At 41.1% G+C, this 22,317-nt stretch overlaps 1 protein-coding gene across 2 annotated transcripts in view; it reads left to right on the top strand.

Annotated features, from left to right (window-relative positions):
* Positions 1–22,317, top strand: part of UGGT2 (UDP-glucose glycoprotein glucosyltransferase 2) — a 670,166-nt gene that overhangs the window by 342,930 nt on the left and 304,919 nt on the right. For both annotated transcript variants that reach the window (XM_073614383.1, XM_073614382.1), the window contains exon 22: positions 16,929–17,060. In XM_073614383.1, the coding sequence (XP_073470484.1) occupies positions 16,929–17,060 (132 nt within the window). The remainder of the gene's footprint in view (positions 1–16,928; positions 17,061–22,317) is intronic.

The following is a 22,317-nucleotide window of genomic DNA, read 5'->3' as shown; positions in this document are numbered from 1 at the left end:
TCTTTAGTTAGACATCAAACTTCAGAAACCTAAGGCCTCATGCACACTGGGTGTAATAACGTTATAAAAACACCAGTAGCTTTACAGTGAGTTTTTCAACTTTTTTGCAATAGCGTTTTTTTTTTTTTTTTTTTTTCAATGGATCAAAAATGTTAAATGCTGGTGAGCCACGTTTTTGAGCGTTTATCTGCATTTTTAGGTGTTTTTTGATGTAAGAGATGTTTTATAGCTGAAAAAAGCCTCTCGGAACCCACTAGTTTTGGGTGTTTTTTCCAGCCAAAAAACATCCCAGCCAAAAATAGTTGATAACAGCCTATGTCTGCATGGACACATAGGATAACAAGCTGGAGATTTTATTGACTGAAGAAAAAAAAGTCTGAAGCCAAAAACATACACTGTGCATGAGGCCTTATAGGTACAGTTTGGAGGGAAGATGGGAAAGTGGAGACATGATTGAAACCTTTAAATACATTGAGTGTGAATAAGGTTCAAGAGGGCAGTATTTTTAATATGAAGCTAAGATCAAGAACACAGGGACATGACCTCAAACTAGCAGGAGGGAGGTTCAAAACAGGAAAGTTCAAAATTAATCTTAGAAAGTATTATTTTACCAAAAAGTAGTTGATGCTTGGAATAGATTTTCAGTAGAGTGGGTCAGTTAACAGTAAATGGATTCAAACATGAGACAAACAAAAATGGGACAGACTCTATGGACCACTTTCTAATTTATGTCATTGTTCGAGCCTGGCTGCTGCATTGCAGCATCTTCATCTGATTTGTCCTAGCTCCATTGCTCTGGTGTACCATTTATGAAAAAAATAAGGTCATTTTGAAAAAATGCAGCAACTATATTGGGCTTCTCCAGGAAATATACTTCCAAAATTCCTAACTTGTACAACTGTGGATATACTCTACAATATATCACAGTTTGCCCATTTAGACTAGCTTTTTGGACACCAGTGAGACCTCCCTAAAGTGTCCTCCTCAGACATAGAAATTATCTCCACTTCTGATCATGCCCGTCTCTGTATCCTTGACACTGGGGGACGTGTTCCCCAGAGGCTGGAGATGGTGACTGAATAAGTTTCTCCTTCAGGAAATGGAACTTCATTCCCTGGTGGAACTAGAACTAAGGAAGTTCCTTTAGAAAAATACCTCACCAGCTCCAACATTGACCATGTGGAAAAATTATAAGTGCATGCTGAGGTGTCCCTAGATCCAGCAGGTCCAAACACAATATGCCCAATGCACACATTCCTGAGAAATGGCTGTTAGAAGTCCGTGAGTGCTGCATCAACCACCAGCTGGAAACCATCAACATTCAAATTGGAAAATATGTCACCAGCACACCAAATGACATCTGATGGAACAACTACATCAGAAGGTCATAACATTTCTGGAAGCATCTACAGTCAGGAAGATATTGAGGCAATCCTCTTTCCGCCTGACACCAACGAAGCATTTGGATCTGACACTGACCGATTGTGTGAAAGAGATCAAAAGCCTGAGGAAAAGACAAGCTGATCTTGAATTGCATGGACAAACTCTGTCTGAATATTACAGAGCAAGGAATTACAATCCCAAGATGCTCTATTTGTGGGAAAAAAGGATGTCAATTTTGTTTGGGTGTAGAATTGCACGACCGTGCAGTTGTCAGTTAAAGCAACGCAGCTCTGTGTCGCAAAAAATGGCCTGGTCAGGAAGGGGGTAAATTCTTCCGGGGCTAAAGTGGCTAGGCAGGTGAACCTGGATTATCGGGGGGGGGGGACAAAGTACCTGTTGTAACTGGTGTCACTTGGCCCAGGAGGAGAGTGCACACTCACCCTCTAACCCAATAAACCACAAAGGTGCAGCCCATCTACTACATCTGATAGCGAACGCCTGACTGAGAATCGTTCAACTGACAGTGAAGCCGGTGAAGCCGGAACTTCGGACAGTTCTCCAGCACCCACTACTGAAAGCAACATTCCCCTTTTTCCAGGGGTCGGTGGCGATGAAGAACTGAGAGAGGCAACAAAGAGTCACAGCGTCCACCAGACTCAGAGTGGATAGCAACGAATGGGCAGACAAGCCCGATACTCAACTTCTCATCCAAGAGCATTACAGAGGGTTAGTCACCTCTCTTATTCAAAGGACTTTCGTTTTGTCCTATGGCAAGATTTAGCAAATTTGATTTTTAAGTTTAAATCTTTCAATTTGAGAGATCAATAAAGATTACGTTCTGTTTCCCCCAACCTACGACAATGCCAGTGGGCCAACGGTGTGAGCTCCATTTAGTTGTTTTGGGTGTTCTATCGAATAGTGCCAACACGTGTGCAGTATGGAAGGTCACTCCAGATGATTTCCCCATCAGCTGGCATGACGTCACCATAGTGCAAACGCACATTGTAGGAGGCATTTTTCGACGGAGGAGATACCATTTGACGGCCAGAATTAAAAGCTATGCAAACAGCGGAGGGAGACCATAGATGTCAGATTGTGCTTCGCTGTTGCAGGGCGGGTTGGTATCGCGAGTCGAAAAATGCCTCTTACGGTACGTGCATGCGTTATGGTGACATGACAACCAGCTGATTGGGAAATCAGCTGGAGTGGCCTTCCGTACTGCGCATGCGCAGGCACTTTTCGATGGAGGGCACTATGCGATAGAACATCGGTAACAACCGACAGATTTTTGTATCTTTTTTTGTGGGTGCTTTTAATTTGTGCACTTATAAGCTAATGAATCACCATTAACTACTACACTATGAGAGCTTATCTTGGCTGCACTTTTACCATACCAACCTGGGAGAGAGAGAAAGCATGGAGGATACTGTGCAATAAGCTTATATGGCTGTTCTATCCTTAGACAGCATATCATTGCGGTGAGTTTTCAATTTCTGTATGGTGGAAGGACTTGCACGTCTGGGGTTTTTACAGATTTTATGGTGAAGAATTAAGTAAGGACACTCTTGGATTTCTATATGCTTATGTGTGATATTCACACAGTGTGTGACATATCAGTGGAATAACTGATCCTTATTTTTCAACTTACTAACACAGTGGCACATTGTTTGCACATATTGTATGGTGGTCTTTAATTATTTACATATTTTAATTATTACGCACAGCAAACAAAAAGTATGGGTTTTTTATGAGTTTAGTAACAAACCTGGAAAGTTCTTAGCAAGTGCCCTGAGAGAAGAGAGGCTGCGACCTTGCATCCCTTTGATTGACTAAACAGGGTCTGAAGGTCCATGCCTCCTATGGGATAGCCCAAATCTTTCTCACTTACTATGAAGACTTGTATAGCTTACCTTCCTTGGCCATGGAACACCTGATCACTGGGGAGGAATTAATAATGGCTCTCAAATGAAGCCTCCGAAAGCCCCTGATCCTGACAGCTTCTCAGCTAAGCTTTTAAAAGACACTCTAAGAGCACACATAATGGTGCCTCCTAAGTAGTGTAAAGACCCAAATAAGTGCTTTTATCATCAGCTTTACCATCTGAGAAGATGAAGAGCCTCATCCACAAATACCACAAAAGACTTCAAGCTGTCATTAATGTTAAAGGGGGCAATACACGGTATTAAGAACTGGGGTATGTAAACTCTTGATCGGGGTCATTTGGATAGTTTCTGTTGCCATTATGATTTAAAAAGAGTAAACACAGTTGATTCATAGTAAATGGCTTCAGCCAAACACTAACCATGAGTGAAATGAAAGTTTTTGTGTTATCATTCAAGAAATCATAATTTCTGCCAGGGTGTGTAAACTTATGAGCACAACTGTATGTTGTCTCATTTACAGTTCACTTCTGTGTTATGCCCAGGGAGACCAGAGCATGTATGGCCCCTCATTCTCAGTCACTTCCCCCCTAAATAAGTTGGATCATCTGGGAAGAGGATCAAACTGCTTTTCTGCTTTTTTTTTGCAATCCAGGTGGTGACCTTTGGGGAGGGGACTGCCGCTTTCTTCCCAATGCCACCTTCCTAATTAGTACTGTAAGTGTTGATACATAAAGTGTACTGTTTGTGTTGATTGTTTATTGGTTTAATGTTTGGTTTCTTCTTGCTGTGGGACCTATTGATCTAGTTACAGAATGCCATGTGTTGATTATATTTTACTTTATGAATTGTTAATTGCATGTATGCAAAGATGCTTGAATGAATAAACTTACACCATAACCTCCAGGCTGAAAATATTGTCTTAAAATATACAGGGGCTCTGCTCCCCTCATAAGCGGGGATAGTTGTGGCAGGCAATGTGCCAGCTGACTCCGGATATTGTCCTATTCCAGTGGTTGACCAATACTATCATAGTTCCTCTCCCAGCCTCCGAGCCAGGGGAGTCACCATTGCTGTACACAAAACATGTCCATTCTCCCTTAGGTCACTTTTGTCCGTTCGGGAAGACCAGTTCATCCTTCTTAAGAGTTTGATACGTGGCCAGAAATACACAATAGCCAATCTCTATGCCCCAACTCAGACTGTTCATTTCCTTTCCTTCACCCTGAAGAAATTGTCAGAAATTCACAAGGGCTTGGAGTTATGGGGGGGGGGGGGGGGCGGCTTTTTAATCTAACACTAGACCCCCAACATAGATCTCTGCTCAGGGAAAACCTTCCTTTCATTTCAAACCTTAAAACACCTTAGGAAGCTCCACCATGGGACCCGACAGTGTTGTCCGTTATCTCTGTTGCTATTCCCTTTAGTCCTGGAACTCTTCCTCCAGATAATAAAGATATTACATGTATCCGTATAGGTTCCACTGAACACAAACACTTTACCTATGTAGATGATGTCTTTTTTTTATATCTCCCAACCAACCAACCATATACTTCTCTTTTGATGCTAATGGATGAACTGCATGTGTTCGGTCAGCTATCTAATTTATTTATAACAAATCTGAATGATTACCAATACATGTCCATGAGGACCTGTCTACCTCTGTATATCAATCACACTCATTTTTGTGGCAAACTCTCTCCCATAACTAGGGATCCAAATATCACCGGGTTTCCAACTCTTAATTGATCCTAATTATGGTACACTTTTGGACAGCGTGACTGGTGACTAGCAATCTTGGCAAGACTATCCCCTGATGTAGTTGGTTTGAGTAAATGTGCCCAAAAAGAATACCCTCGCACATATAATTTATTTACTATATGCAGTCTCCATCACCCTGTCAGAAACCATGAATCAGACTAAGACAGAAGTACAGTTAAATCGCACTTGTTTAATAATAATAAAAAAAGGTTAACATAGTCAAAACATAGCCAGAGTTCAGGAACCGAAATGTATAGTCAGACAAGCCAAAACGTCAGGGAGCCAGAAGGAATGTCAGCTAAGCAAGTCTTTAACAGGAGCACAGATGTGACTAAGGCGAAGGCAGAGATCATCTGGACTGGACGGCTTAAGTAGGCAGGACCAATGAGCGGGATCATCAACAGGTGAGTCACTGTGGAGAGATAGGAGCTGACAGTTAGCCGACAACTGAGCGGCCAGCTCAGAGAATGAAGGGCTGGGTCCAGCCTTGACAGTACCGCCTCCTCAATGACCCCTCCCCATTGGAGGACCACCAGGCTTGAGGGGAAAATGTCTATGGAAATCATGGAGGAGGACAAGGGCATGTCCGAGGGTGGGACCCATGAGCGTTCCTCTGGACCGTACCCTTTCAAATGCACCAGGTACTGTATGCGCCCAAGGAAACTATGGGAGTCAACAATGGACTGTACTTCATACTCCTCATGGTTCTCAACCTGAACAGGGTGAGGACGTGGCACAGAGGTGGTAGAGCGGTTGCAGACCAAAGGTTTTAGTAAGGAGACCTGAAATACATTTGAGATATGCATATTAGAAGGAAGGTCTAATGCGTAAGCCACTGGGTTAATCCTGTAAAGAATACGGAAAGGCCCAATAAACCGAGGTGCGAACTTCAGAGAGGGAACACAAAGTCAGAGGTTGTGAGATGACAGCCAGACCCTGTCCCCAACCTGGTAGAAAGGCGCAGGCAGGTGTCTGCGGTCAGTATGGAGTCTGTACCTATAATTAGCTTGTCGCAAAGCCTCCTGGACCTGTACCCAAGTGGAACGAAGACCACGGAGATGCTCCTCTAACGCAGGAACACTCTGCAGAACAAAAGAGTCAGGCACCATGGAAGTTTGGAAACCATAGTTTGCCATAAACGGGGAGAATCGGGAAGCAGAATTCAAGGCACTATTGTGAGCAAACTCTGCCCACGGTAAGAGGTCTGACCAGTTGTTATGGTCAGAAATATAGCAACTTAGGAATTGCTCCAAAGACTGATTGGATCATTCTGCGGCCCCATTAGACTGCGGGGCTAATGGCGCAGATTCCCAACTGTGCACAAAAGGCTTGCCAGAACTGGGACACAAACTGACTACCCTGTCCGAGACAATCGCCTTGGGTAGCCCATGTAAGCGAAAGATCTCCTGAGCAAAAATGGAAGCCAATAATAAAGTGGATCTTGCGAGCCAACAATGGAATAGTACTAAAAAAGTGAGCACGTAACATAACCAAGCTGCAAACGCTAAACACGTTTCATACTCGTGCAGGTACACTCATTAAAATAAAATTGCATTTGCGCTAGGAAACCAAACAGTATAAAAAAAAATTTAATAATTATATAAAGTGCTTCGCTATCAAAAAAAAAAAAAAAAAAATATACTCAAAATTCTATTATAATCCGTGTTACATTAATATTGTGATACAACTAATAAAGTGCAACTTGTGAAAGATATTAAAAATACAAGTGTAAACTCAGGATACAAATGTCCACTCCTTCACCAGATTAATTTATAAAAACCATAAACATTCATCAAAATTAAAGTTTTTAGTGCATAAGTCCAGTGTTCATCAAAAGTGCTTTTATCATGCTCCTTAAAACCAGTGCAGAACATATAGCATGCTTCAGTGCTTTTCCAGTGTTCCCCAAAAGCCTATGCGCTCACCTCAGAGCGTGTGACACAGTACTTAAACTATTCCAAAACACGCTTGGGAGCCACTCCTGGGCTCTAACGATATGCAGGTGATGAAATCCAACTCGCTCAGTCTGTATACAGGGGCATGATGGGTATTCGGGGCGTAGGATCGGCTCACGGGGCGCTCTCTCTCTCTCCCAGGTTCATTCAAACAGGGCCCCGCACAGCAGTGACGCTGCAAAATCACACGCTGCTCCGAGACATCCTGATGTCTCGGAGCAGATGTCTTGGAGCAGCGTGTGATTTCGCAGCGTCACTGCTGTGCGGGGCCCTGTTTGAATGAACCTGGGAGAGAGAGAGCGCCCCGTGAGCCGATCCTACGCCCCGAATACCCATCATGCCCCTGTATACAGATTGAGCGAGTTGGATTTCATCACCTGCATATCGTTAGAGCCCAGGAGTGGCTCCCAAGCGTGTTTTGGCATAGTTTAGGTACTGTGTCACACGCTCTGAGGTGAGCGCATAGGCTTTTGGGGAACACTGGAAAAGCACTGAAGCATGCTATATGTTCTGCACTGCTTTTAAGGAGCATGATAAAAGCACTTTTGATGAACACTGGACTTATGCACTAAAAAGGCAGCCTTGAGACTTTCAAAGGCCTTAATGGACTCCGGAGGGGCTTGACCAGAGACGAGAAGTTACGAATAAACATCTGTTAATAGTTGGCAAAACCAAGAAAACGCTGCAGGACGTAAACCCACGGGTCAGGGCCACTGTAGGACTGCTGAAAGTTTCTCTGGGTTCATCGAAAAACTAGCAGTGGAAAATTTACAATAGAGATTGTTCTCTCTTAGTTTCTGAAGCACACGGCAGACATCTGTGTGGTGGGTCTCCAGGGACTTGGAAAATATGAGGATATCGTCAAGATAAAGCACCACACATAACTGCAACGAGAGCCTCATTGTTCCAAGCAACCTCTGCTGCCAGTGTACGGAATTCAATGGAGTAATCGACCAGCTCATAGAAGGAAGTGCTGGGCCCTGCCCTGACGCACCCTCTCACAGGTTTTCTTCAGATTCTTGAACAGAGCCTTATTTACATTTGTGTGGCATGGGAAACACCCAAGAATGGCATACAGTTTATTACATAGACATAAATCTGATAGTGTATTGGGCCCAACTGATGTGGCTCTCTACCCCAAGCCATGGCCTTAGTGCTGATATTGAATTGGCACCACTGTTCCTCAGGCAAGGATGGGTCTCATTGTAAAAGACAAACAAGATATTAGGGGGGTACACCCTAAAAGATGCACCATCTTTAATCTTTTAGGGTGTGCCCCCCCCAAATATCTTGTTTGTCTTTTGTATGGATTCTGACCAAATCCTTTTGGGCAGGAGCACCCTACTCCCTCATCAGTGCCTCTCATTAATGTCCACTTGTGTCATAGGTGGAGACCTTTAGTTCTCCCATATAGAGGAGTGTATGGCTCCCATGGTTCAGAGAAGCAGGATCTCCCATTCTATGGATAGCGTAGGACCCACTAACCATGGGGTACTTTGTCGCAGTAAGTGGGCTTAAGCACCATATAGCAATATGGTGTGACCAAATCCCCGTATTTTGATAATGTTTTTTGAAAATGTCTAGGTGTTTTAAATAGCCTTGCAGGAGGTAAATGTCTTTTTTGCATGTGTGCGCTGTAATATTTTGTTTTGTTTCATTGTAAAAGACTGGACATCTCCTCTGACATTGATGACCCTGACGTTGACAACCCTTTCTTACCGGGAGAGCATATACACCTTTTCTAAACTTGGGCATGGCGACATCTCCTGTGCCAAATTCGCCCCTTGTGGGCAGCTCCTATCCCTGAAACATTGTGACTTTCTGATGGGACTTTCCCAATGAATACATGGAGGTACCGGCAATTACGTGACTTTGTGAGTAAACGCTTGTCCAACATACGGGTGACCATTTCCCGTTCCCTGTTTGAATTCATGTGCAAAGCGAATCTGGAGTCTAGACACCTCTCTCTCATGCACAAGCTTATACTGGGGACTCAGTCTGTGACCATCCCTGTACTTTATTAAAGAACTTGAGGTGGGATTCCCCCCATCCATCAGCATCCGATTTCAAGGAACATCCTACAAATTTCTAGCTAGATGGTACAAGACCCCTTCCCATCTACAACAAATGTTTCCAAGCTTCTTCATCTACCGCTTCTTATTGTCTCAAGAGTGTAATTATTTACTCAATGACTTGTAGCCCTCATGCCTAATATTTCAGATCCTCTAAGCATGGCGTTCAATTCTTCATATTGCCAATTTCCATATAGCTCTCAATGTATACTCTTGAAGTGGGTTATATGTAGGGCTGCAATTAACGATTATTTTCATAATTAGTTGACCAATTATTGTTTTGATTAATTGGATAATAACCTTAAAAAAAGCCTAGTGTCTAATTTTGTTAATATGTAAAGTTTAAAATAAAAGGCAATTTATTCTTAAATATCTAATATGCAGTGGTAAATGTAAATAACCAACTTTATGATATCATCAGACTCAGAGATCACATTTTTTATTTAAAAAAAAAAGAAAGAGTGTTTTGTGTATTTTCAGACAGAACTGCAATCTATTATATATGACAGACTACCTTGTCATAGGCAGGTGACTTGATAAAAGCTACCTGCGCCTGCTGTCACTTATGCTGGCCATACAAAAATAATGTCTTTCTTAAATTTTAAGAACATTTGTTGATTTTCTAATTGTTAGTGGGGTCAAATTGACGTTCGTTTTTGACCACAGTGACGGGAAAATTCGAAGGCGCACAATAGAAAACTTGGTCAAAGGAATTTTCAGATAGTGTATGTCAAATAATAATGAGTACTAATGCGCAAACCACGAATCGCAGACCAATAATCAAAGCAAAAAAGGAAGGTAAATGATAAAGCTGCCACCATAATAGGGCGTACACACGGTCGGACTTTGTTAGGACATTCCGACAACAAAATCCTAGGATTTTTTCCGACGGATGTTGGCTCAAACTTGTCTTGCATACACACGGTCACACAAAGTTGTCGGAAAATCCGATCGTTTTAAACGCGGTGACGTAAAACATGTACGTCGGGACTATAAACGGGGCAGTGGCCAATAGCTTTCATCTCTTTATTTATTCTGAGCATGCGTGGCACTTTGTCCGTCGGATTTGTGTACACACGATCGGAATTTCCGACAACGGATTTTGTTGTCGGAAAATTTTATCTCCTGCTCTCCAACTTTGTGTGTCGGAAAATGCGATGGAAAATGTCCGATGGAGCCCACACACGGTCGGAATTTCCGACAACACGCTCCGATCGGACATTTTCCATCGGAAAATCCGACCGTGTGTACGGGGCATAAGAGTGTTCCCACAACAAAAAGTAGATCAAAAATAAAGTGGCGCTCAAACTAAAAATTAAATAATTAGGAATGTACAACAACCAAGTAAAAATGGAATTTCAAAACAGGAAGTCCAATAAATACTAATGTCCAAAAAATCATTAATCTTCCATCACATTGGGTAACTCAAGACCAAGACGAATCAAAGTTACTACAATAAATGGATCCAAGATAGACCAATTTGTCCCAAAAAACAACCATTAATGGAGCCTCAAGAGGGTGAGTAAGAAAAAATTTCAAATAACGTATGAATATTCCTAAAGAACTCATCAAATAAATAAAGTGCCTAACTGAAATCAATGACACAATAATGTAAATAAATAAATATTATGAACCAAACTGATGTAAAAATAAAAAAATATACATATTTTTTAAAAAACGCTACATGTAAAAAAGGTGAAAAATCAAGTGTCACACAAATAAGTCCCATAGAACATAAAATCCAGATTGTGGCGATAAAAATTGAGTGAAAAATAAAGTGTCACAAAATATCCAGTCCCATAGACAATACAATCCAGATTGGTGACCATTAAAATTGGGTGAGAGATAGATTCATCCAAGATACCCAGTGTCCGCACTCAAACATATGTGTATTGAATCCAGGTGTAGTTCCCCCAGCCTCTCACCTCAGGGCTGAACGAAAACAGCCTTACAGATAAATAATAATGATCCCTTCTAATCCACGATCTCCTTAATGGTATGTTGTTGAATAGGTTTCCTGTCTGAATCCTCCACTCTCAGAATGCCACAGTTTACCAGTGTGAATCTGTCTCCATGTGTTCATTTTTTTATTTTTCACATCTGTTAAGTGTCGTATATTATTTATGTGTACGTTATATGTTGCACTATTCACATTAATTTATTGTATATTTATTCATTCACTTATTATGGGTCTTTTCTACATCAGTTTGGTTCATGATATTTATTTATTTACATTATTGTGTCATTGATTTCAGTTAGGCACTTTATTTATTTGATGAGTTCTTTAGGAATATTCATATGTTATTTGAAATTTTTTCTTACTCACCCTCTTGAGGCTCCATTAATGGTTGTTTTTTGGGACAAATTGGTCTATCTTGGATCCATTTATTGTAATAACTTTGATTCGTCTTGGTCTTGAGTTACCCAATGTGATGGAAGATTAATGATTTTTTGGACATTAGTATTTATTGGATTTCCTGTTATGAAATTCCATTTTTACTTGGTTGTTGTACATTCCTAATTTAATTTTTAGATTGAGCGCCACTTTAATTATTTTTGATCCAGATAGTGTATGTGTTTTTTGTTCAGAAATTACATTAATTTTTAAACTGAAAAGCAAGAGAAATTTTCAAGCGACATTCTTTCATTCAGCAAATGTACAAAGATTTTTCGTAATAACGATTCTCGTCCGAAAATCAATATGTGTATGGCCAGCATAAGGCTCGGTTCACATCTATGCAGTTTGATTTTGATCCTTTTCTGGGGTGCTTTTTGCTGTGCGTTTTTGCTGCAATTTGCATTTTTCTATTTTTTAATGCTTTTTTTTTGCCCAGTTTGTTGTTGGGCAGATGAAAAAATGCAAATCGCGGTAACAGCGCACTACATGCTTTTCCGCAGCTTCTTCATTAAAGTCTATTGAACCCAAAAAGCAAAAAAAAGCACCGTTTTGCGTTGAAAAAAGTCCTTGACCCTTTCCAAATACACAGCGGCTGAAAAAAAGCATAGATGTCCCATAGGAAACCATGTTAAATGAACTGCAGTGCGTTTCTGCAAAAAGCACCAAAAGATGCATTGGTGTGAACCAGGCCTAAGATGTTTAAAAGTAGCAGCATGCTTTTTTTTTTTTTTTTGTATCACCTGTCATAATGGGGTTAAAAAAAACTAAAATGTAGCCCTTTATGGTACAAAAAGAGCATATAACTACTATAAGGGGTTCATTTACACCATGGGTGCTCAACCTGTGGCCCTCCAGCTGTTGCAGAAGTACAAGTCCCATCATGTCTCTGTGTGTGTGTGTATATATATATATATATATATATATATATATATATATATATATATATATATACATATATACATACATATACACTGTATTTATCGGCGTATAACATGCACATTCATTTTAAGAGGGAAGTTTCAGGAAAAACCCTTAAATTTTAAATAAGGAACTTTGAAGCAAAATAAGGGTCAGTACCCATCTGCAGCCTCACCATTGCCATCAATGCCCATCTGCAGCCTCACAAGTGCCATCGATGTAGCCTCATCAGTCCACATCAATGCAGCCTCACCATTGCCATCAATGCAGCAGCCTCACCATTGCCATCAGTGCAGCTTAATCGATGCCCATTTGCAGCCCAGAGGGGACAGGGAGGGGGACAGGACGAGCGCCATCAGATTACATACAGTGAGAATCTCCTATGACCAGAACAGTGGTCCAAAGGCGGCCCAAGAGACGGGACTTCTTATTACAGATGCCGCCAAGTAAACAGGAGATTCTCGCTGTATGTAATCTGACGGCGCTCGTCCTGCCCCCCCTCCCTGTCCCCTCCGAGGCAGCTAAAATTAAAGTATTTTAAGTATTGGTGTGTATATATGTGTATATATATATATGTATATATGTGTGTGTGTGTATATATATATATATATATATATATATATATATATATAAAATAATAAATACACCCAGGAGTAGGATATATGGGCATTTTAACTAGGAGTCAGACATGAAGCTATATAAAGGGTGGAAGGGAGATACAGTTTTTTTTTTTTTTTATCAAAGTAGTACTGAAAACTGAGACTTTTTTTTCATGATCATTTTAAATATAATGCACAATACTGGCAAAAGTTTACTTTTACTTTTGTAATTGTAATGCCTTATATTACCTGCAGTCTATCAGCCTCCACCTTTTCTGGGTTCAGATCTTCCCTGCACAGAGTCTTTTAAAGTGTTTTTTTTTTTTTTTTTAAACAAACATGTTATACTTACCTGCTCTGTGCATTGGTTTTGCACAGAGAAGCCATGATTCTCTTCTGGGGTCCCCCATCAATGCTTCTGGCTCCTACAGCTTTCATAGTGCCCCAATAGCAAGCTGCAAAGTATAGTATAAAGTGCACCTATAGCAAAGTAAAAAAAAAAAAACTTCTGCCTTTAGAACCACACACTTCCTGCTAGGACTACATGTCCCATGAAGCATTGCTCCTCACACATTCTCAAGTTCTTAGGCACTTACTGACATGTATGGATGGTGTACTGAGCTGCATGTGTGCTTCACTGTATTTCCTGATTTATAAACAAATAATGCATTCTGTATGCAGGCCAACTAATCAGCTGGCCGATTAATCGATTATGAAAATAGTTGACAACTATTTTCATAATCAATTAGTTGTCAATTAATTGGTTGTTTCGGCCCTAGTTATATGTTATGTGCCTTTTCAATCCTATATTTTGTAAATCTTGGGACCTTCTTCAAAACATCTACTCTGTGTCACCTTATTACAGTGAATCTTCACACTTTTCTGGTTTATTGTATGACATACTTTTTTGTATTGTGAAAATCCAGTAAAAATTGATAATAAAAAAAATCAAATCCACCTTGCTCATACGAGGAAATACCGTACAATCTTGTTATCTGCAGATGCCGAAAAGGCATTTGACAGCGAGGACTGGTCATTTTTTACATCAACCATGCAACATATTGGCCTGGGCACGCACATGTCCTACTGGCTGGATGCAATATACTTGTGTCCCTCCTCTGCGATTAGGGTAAAATAAACATTTTCTGATTACTTTAACTTGAGCAATGGAACCAGACATGCTTTCCTTCTAATCTTTATCCTGTCTTTGAAGCTGTTATGTACCATACATCCAAGGTTTGAACACAAAGGCTCCGCAGATCATAAGATGGCTGGGTTTGTGGATGATTTCCTCCTCTTCCTCACACATCTTGAAATGTCCTCCTGAACCCATTGAGAGCCTTAGAAGAATATGGTATTCTATCCAATTACAAAATTAAGCCTAAAGGTCTCAATTAATGTTCTTCCAAAACCCCTTTGTGCTCTACAGCAGTTTCCCTTTTTGGAGGCCTTCTGTCTATATAACGTACCTTGGAGAGATATCACCGTTCCAGGAGCATTAAACAGACAAGAGGTAAATCTTTCTTGGTTCATAAGGTGCTGGCTTATTGCTAGTAGCGATAAACAGGGATAAATTCTGGACAGCCGCACTCGTTGATTTGCCTTGTTTATTTAAAGGTTCACATCAAATTCAAAGGTAACAGCAGACAGGAAAAGAGCTGACGTTTCGCACTAACGTTAGTGCTTACTCATAGACTATGACTATGAGTAAGCACTAACGTTGGTGCGAAACGTCAGCTCTTTTCCTGTCCGCTGTTACCTTTGAATTTGATGTGAACTTTTAAATAAACAAGGCAAATCTACGAGTGCTGCTGTCCAGAATTTATTCCTGTTTATATAACGTACCTTGGAGTTAAAATAAAAATCCTATTAGATGAGACTAGGGATGAGCTCCGGCGTGTTCGCATGGCGCACGTGCCGAGCCCGCCAGGAAGTCGGCACGGCGCAGCGCTAATCACAAGCAGTGAGACATTTCCCGATGTGCGGCTGCAGAGATCGGGAAATGTCTCCCTGCCTGTGATTAGCGCTGCGCCGTGCCGACTTCCTGGCGGGCTCGGCACGTGCGCCATGCGAACACGCCGGAGCTCATCCTTAGATGAGACCTTCTCCTTAAATTTTCCGCCCTTTCTTGCAACAATTGGGAAAGATTAGCTTGAGACAAATTTTGAACTTTCCTATTACTCCCCCATCATTGGCCATCCCTCTTTTCTTGTGGGAACAGAGTATCAAGGTTTTCAGCCCTTACTACTCTCGGGTACATTTGGGATTCAACACTTTCTCAATTCATCTGGATGGAAGATAGTTCCTGCCATTCTGGCTATGACAGACCCTCCCCAAGAGTTATCAGTGGTCCCTTCCCCATTTGAACAAATGCCTAGATTCTTCACCCATGAACTATGCTCTCTTGCTCATACAAGTTGATAAGTCAACCACCATCAGAACTTGTTCCTCCATACCTTCTCAAGTGGGAGAGAGATGTATGGGTGTTCATCAGGACTGCTCAAAGAGACAATATTCTATACTTCGCCCACAAATCATCTAGAGTCAATAAGATACGGGAGTCAGGATTTAAAATCTTATTGCGATGGTATAGAGTACCCACCACCCTTGCTTTCCACAAATCTCTCTGATGGTACAAAAGCATAATTTTTCATCTTTATATAAAGTTAGATCATGACACTCGACTACCTGTGTATTTGAAATGTCAGGGTTATTTTGTATCATCTGTTTTTACTTTTGCATAAATGCAAATCCTGTCTTTATTGTGTTGGAACTTTTCATCAGTTTTTTTCGTTGGAATACTGTGGCATAACATATTTTTTCACTGTATCTAATTGTAATACTTGACCTAAGGGCAAAACTTTTTTTTTTAGTTTTGGATAGAGTGGAGAAGAGCTGTTAGTTTTTATTGCCGTCTGTGTCCCCGTTGAGGAGATTCACCCTCTCTATTTGTCCTGTTTACCATTAACATTGAAAGTGAAAGTAAAAGAAAATCCCAAATTTTGGTTTGTACCCAGAAAAGTAATAGAAGGGAAATCTTCCAATGGGGCCACTAGTTCTGGTGACCCTGGGGTCCCCAAGGAATTCCCTTAATTTTCAGGGAATTCTTCTCACTTACTGATTTGGCTATGGGACAAGAAGTGAAGGGAAATCTTCACAATAGGACACAGATGGATTTAAAAGATTCTGACAGGTTATAACCTTCTCTTACTCTATCCAAAATAATAAAAAAAAATTGCATACAGTCCTACTTTAAATAAATAATTTATAAAAAAAAAATACAGCAACTTCAGGCATCCCTGCCATTTTTCAGTACTGACATGCACTATGCAGTAGAAATGGAGATATGAGTATTCTGGTCCTTAACAGCTTCCATATACACAACACAAGATACTAAAGAGGTATGATTCTTAAATGTTATGCTTGTTTTTTAAAAGTGGGGATTCTTAGTTCTGTATTGCAAAACATGTTCAATCTGACCAGCTGCATCAAAGTGATTGCTTTCTGTCCAGTTCCTACTCTATCTTGCAGATTGCCAACCTCTTATTTGCTATGATAGCATACTCTTGAGAGTGTGGACATATCTTACCAACATGGGGAAAACAGAGACGGCTAGAGAAGAAATGAGCTCTAGACCAATGTCCAGCAGTGCACAACCACAATGGGAAAAAAATACAGAGTTTAGAAGGTAGACAGCACCAGCAGACAAACCGTTATCTATGCACATAGCCAAGTGTGTCCCCAAAGAAATCAGCAAAATAATCAATATTGAATACACGGAGGGGTTACAGCACAGTAATCGCAACTTATAGCTTTATCGAAAAAATACAACTTCAAGCATCTCTGTCCTTTTTAATTACTGACCTGCACAATACCACAGAAACACAGTTTTGCTATGAATCTTCTTTTACTTTTTAGCGGCATCTTATGAACATTTGTTATTACTTTTTTTTTTTTTTCAGGAAATGGATAGTGATGCCTTTGAGAAAAAGTATAATACACTCGGGTTGGACATACTTCGGACTCAAAAGTTATATTGTCATGAAGTTCTCAAATTATTGCCTGGACAAATGGCTGTGATCAGTAATGGACGGGTAAGATTGTTAAATAGGTTAGGTGTAATACTATCCAGTGATAATGTGACTTTTTACATTTTTTATTTAATTATAAATATCACTTACCATTTCTGTGAGGCCAAGAGTGGTAACCCCTTCCTTTTCTCCAGACCCCGAATGTAGTTCCATTAAGTCTGCCTATATATTACTAAACATACCATTAACACATTTATTATGTGCTTCATATATACAGTGGTCATTACTGGCAGGCTTTTAGTGTACTTTGGAAAGTTTCTGGTTTTCCTCAGCCCCTGAGCTCTTCTGTTTCTGGTGGGCTTATGGTCTTCTACAATTAAAATTTCAATTTTAGTCAGCAAAATGACATGTGCTCTGCTCTAACCCTGAGCACACCTAAAGTTTGTCTCTGTGCACTAAATAGTTAATAGCTTTAAAAGACAACAACATCATAATCAAGCCAGCTGATAAGGGGAGAGGAAATGCCATATTAAACAAGACCGATTACATTTGTGAAGCTCATTGTTAGCTATCACATTTCTCTACCTATCAGAAATTGAGAAAAGACCCTCTAGAGGAATTCATTGGAGAATTAAAGAGCTTGTCTTGTTTTTTATGCCTACTAAGGTCAATCTGGATGGATGCCGTCATGTTGCTAGATCTAACCCACCAACTTGGTAGACTCAAACATTAAAAATCTTTATTGGCTATACAAGTACATCAAGTAAAACAAACTAATGCGAACGGCTGCTGTGGCCTTAGTCATAGCATAAAGATTTTCAACGTTTGAGTCTACCGAGTTGTCCGCTTATATCTATCAACGCTAGAAGTACTGAGGGACTACCCATCCCAGCCACAAGCACCGGTTTTCAGCCTTGGACAGCATCACCAGCAGTAGAGCTTGGGTATTTTATCCAGTGATTCGGTGCACTTGTGACACGGTGGGTCACTTCTATCCCATTTATGCATTTCCCCCTCTCAAACTTCTACCTAGTCTGCATTGAAGGATAGAGCAGGAAGGCATCCAGGTGAGTCTTACTGTACAAAATCGGCCCAGGGGGCCCACATGGGTCAGACTCCTAACAGACCCTCTATTGGTTCTACTTTATCGCCTGGACCTTCTTTCTCAGAGACCCATTTTCCATCCTTCCCCATGGTTGCTGGCTTGAACAGATTGGCTATTGTACCCCAGATCCTGAAGAACAGGATACTTTTCATATTTAATGGCCCCCACCCTGCTGAAGGTCAGAAAGCTCTTTTCCAGCATGTAGGGATGAGCTCAGGTGTGTCTGGATACTAGTCCATACCCATCTGAGCTATCCCACTAGAAAGCTGTCACTGCACGCCTCCAATCTTAAGCTGTTGAGGCATTCCCTGCCTCACAGCTGCACATGTACAAGTTGCTTATGCCTGGCAGTGTGCAGTGACAGCTTCCTGGCAGGATAACTTTGATGGGTTTGGATTAAGACCAAAACACTCCTGAGGTCATTCCTACCAGCAGGGTTTATCACCACACCTGGAAAGGATACATTACCTGGTGTTACAAGTCAGGCTTAGATAAATCCTGGGCCCGAGGACCATTAAGGGTCAGGTTTTCGCTTAACAATACTTTTGCAGAGACTGCTAGCTTCCCATTCCTTGGTCAGAGCTTTTGTCCAAGGTGTGGCTTACTATGTACCATCTACAGTTTCTTTGTTAAGTTTGTCTGACCGTAACATTGTTTCATCTATCCTTTTAAAGTCCACTTTTTAAACTTATCTGAGTTATTATTCTCCCTCTCCTTTGCCATAAGGTTGTCATTCGTATAAAATAACATCTCAGTAGTAGTGACCATAACATGATTTCATTTAATGTAAGCTGTGAACATCAACCACATACTGGAAAAAAAAAAAACACTTAATTTCACCAGAGCACATTTTCCAAGGCTTATGCCGTGTACACACGGGCTGACTTTTTGACCGGACTGGTCCGACGAAACGAATCCGTTGGACAATGCGACCGTGTGTAGGCTTCATCGGACCTTCAGGGGACTTTTTCTGTCAAAAATCAGACGGATTTTAGATTTTAGATTTGAAACATGTTTCATATCTTTTTCCGACGGACTCAAGTCCGGGAGCTATTGGCTACTGGCTATGAACTTCCTTATTCTAGTCCTTTCGTACGTCATCACGTTCATACCAACGGACTTTCGAATGGACTTTAGTCCGTTCGTGTGTGGGCAAGTCCGGTCGTCCGAAAGTCTGTTTGAAAGACCGTCTGACGTTTGATGCTGAAAAGTCCGCCCGTGTGTGGGTTTCTCTCCAAGACTTAGACTGAGAGGGAATATTGTCATCAAAACACTAAACGGATATAAGAATGTTTAAAATCAACTGTATGCAGACATACATGAAACCAAATGAATGCATTAGCATAAGAATAGGGGAAGTCTAGCTTCTTTTAATGCAATACATGATCATCATTCCATATATTTATGCTATAAAAATCACTAAAATAGCCAATGCAACACAGCATATTTAGTAATACCAAGTCAAGAAAAATATATTTGCATAAGGTGCATTGGAAAGTTAAAAGTTCAACAATCTTGGTGTCAATGTGCAAAACAAATTTCAATAAACCCGAATAACTTGGGGATAATTAAATATCCTCTATATACATTTGTCTTTTGTATTGTCCCTTGAATCTTGGTGTGCTTTGTGTATTTCCTCCAGAAATGCAGTCATCCAGTGTGATGCTTCACCACTACTGTATGTATGAAGACCAGTCACTGCTGCCCTCTCTCCTTGTGCAGGATGACTGGTCTTGTCTCTGCCCCCTCCTGTAGTTTTCCGCAGCCAGCCTGTAGTGGGTAGAGCCTGCTGTGTCCCTCCCACAGCTTTGCTCTCAGCATAGTAATAAGGTCTAGACATTGGCAGAACGGAAATATTTGTTTAGTTTCAGATAGATTCATCATTTTACTAATTTCGTTTTGTTGATTCCTTTCGGAATGTATTTAGTTTTGTTTAGTTTAATTCTGTTTGTTCATTTTCTAACGAATTTCAAATCTTCTGAACAATTAGAATTCAAAATGACTGAAAATCGATCGACCTATTCAAATCCATTGTGAAGAATAGCTGGTTGTTAAGGAGTGGGCCGGCCACTGCTTCCTTAACAAAGTTGACTCATCAGCTGTCAGTGAGTTTCCCCACTGACAGCTGAATGTAAATAAAAGAATTTTCGGCAATTACAAATTCAGAAAAAGAAAAACGTGCGTGTCCCCACCCCATCCATATTAGGTCCTTTGGGTCTAGTGTGGATTTTAAGGGGAACCCCACAGTAAAATTAAAAAAAAAAAAACTGGCATTAGTTCCCGCCAAAATCCATACCAGACCCTTATCTGAGCATGCAGGCCAGAAAGGGGGGTAGGACAAGCGAGCACCCCCCCCTCCTGAACCATACCAGGCCATATGCCCTCAACAGGAAGAGGGGTGCTTTGGGGTAAGGGGGCCTCAGGGACGAGGGACTCTTCCCCCACAACCCTCAGCAAAGGTTGTGGGGGTCTGTGGGCGGGGGGCTTATTGGAATTAGGAAGCCCCCTTTAACAAGCCCCCAGATCCTGCCCCCCCCCTACTCATTTACCATTCACCATAAAAAAGTAAAAGTTAGTAAAAACACAACAACCGTTTTTGACAAGTCCTTTATGTAAAAAAGAAGAAAAAAAACATAAATGCTGTCTCAAGAAAAAAAAAAAAAAAAGCCTGTCGAGCACGACTGTTCTCACACAGGTAAACATAAGGTCGGAGGCTACCCAGTGACATCACCAGGTAACCTCCGCCCCTATGTTTACCTGTCAGACGGCTGTGTCCCTGGACAGAAACCGCTGTGTTCGACGGGCAGCTTTTTTCTTTTTTTTTTTTTTTTGGGTCGGCGTTTTTTTTTTTTTTTTAAAAAGGACTTGACAAAACCAGTTTGTTTTTATTAACCCTTTGAGCACTTTTTGGTGAATAGTGTAGTGGTAAAGGGGGCTTCCAGATTCCGATAAGCTCTCCCACCCACAGACCTCGACAACCACCGGGCAAGGGTGGTGGGGAAGAGGCCCTTGTCCACACCAACATGGGGACAAGGTGCTTTATTTAAAAGCATGTGGCCTGGTATGGTTTGGGGGGGTGCTCGCTCACCCCCCCCCTTTCCTGACCTTCTGGGGCTGCATGCTTAAATAAGGGTATGGATTTTGGGGGGCCCCCCATGCTGTTTTTTTTCCTCCCTAAATTTTTAATTGCCGGCAGTTTTTTTCTTTTGTTTATACTCAGCAGTCAGTGGTGAAATTCACTGACAGCTGATGAGGGGCCAGCTTGCTGTCCCACTCCTTAATCAGCTGTTCTTCACACAAAATGTGGATCACAATTCAATCAATTTGAATTCTAATCGTTCCAAAAATTGTGAATTCATTAGAAAACAAATAAATTAAACAAAACAAAATGAATTTCAACAAAATTTGTTACTATTGTTATTCAAATATTTGGTCACACCTTAATCTCCAAATAACCAAAAATTAGTCTAGTCTATAGTCTAAATTTGTCTAATGATGTCACTGCTGCTTTTGAAAGGCAATATCTGGGTTTGCAAAGGCATTTAGTGCCCACACAGTGGATGTATATTTATTGTGGCTAATGGGAAATATATTCAGATTATTTTTTTTGTGCTCTGAATTTATCTTTAGGAAATAGACTTAGGCCCCTTTCACACTGGGGCGGTAGGGGGCGTCGGCGGTAAAACAGCGCTATATTTAGCGCTGTTATACCGCGGTATTCGGCCGCTAGCAGTGCGGTTTTAACCCCCCGCTTGCGACCGAAAAAGGGTTAAAACCCCTCGTATAGCGCGGCTATAGCCGCGGTATTACCGCGGTATAGCCGCGCTGTCCCATTGATTTCAATGGGCAGGAGCGGTCAATACACCGCTCCTTCACCGCTCCAAAGAAGCGGCTGACAGGAGATTTTTTCTTCTCCTGCCAGCGCACCGCTTCAGTGTGAAAGCCCTCGGGCTTTCACACTGAACAAACAGCCGAGGCTGTTTAGGGGCGGTTTGCAGGCGCTATTTTTAGCGCAATAACGCCTGCAAACCGCCCCAGCGTGAAAGGGGTCTTATATAGATGTTTTCAGCTGCAGTAACTTAAATCATTCTGTGAAACAGTGTTGGGGATTGACAATGTTTTATGGGAATTTACCCCTACGAACACTTTTTCCTTTTCTCCATAGTGGGTGGAATAAGGTTGATTCTATTCTCATTGAATAGTATTTTTTTTTCT

Source organism: Aquarana catesbeiana, linkage group LG02 (genome assembly GCF_042186555.1).
Source record: "Aquarana catesbeiana isolate 2022-GZ linkage group LG02, ASM4218655v1, whole genome shotgun sequence".
NCBI classification, from domain to species: Eukaryota; Metazoa; Chordata; class Amphibia; order Anura; family Ranidae; genus Aquarana; species Aquarana catesbeiana.
The sequence above is the reverse complement of the archived record's forward strand: the minus strand, read 5'-3'. Positions and strand labels throughout refer to the sequence as shown.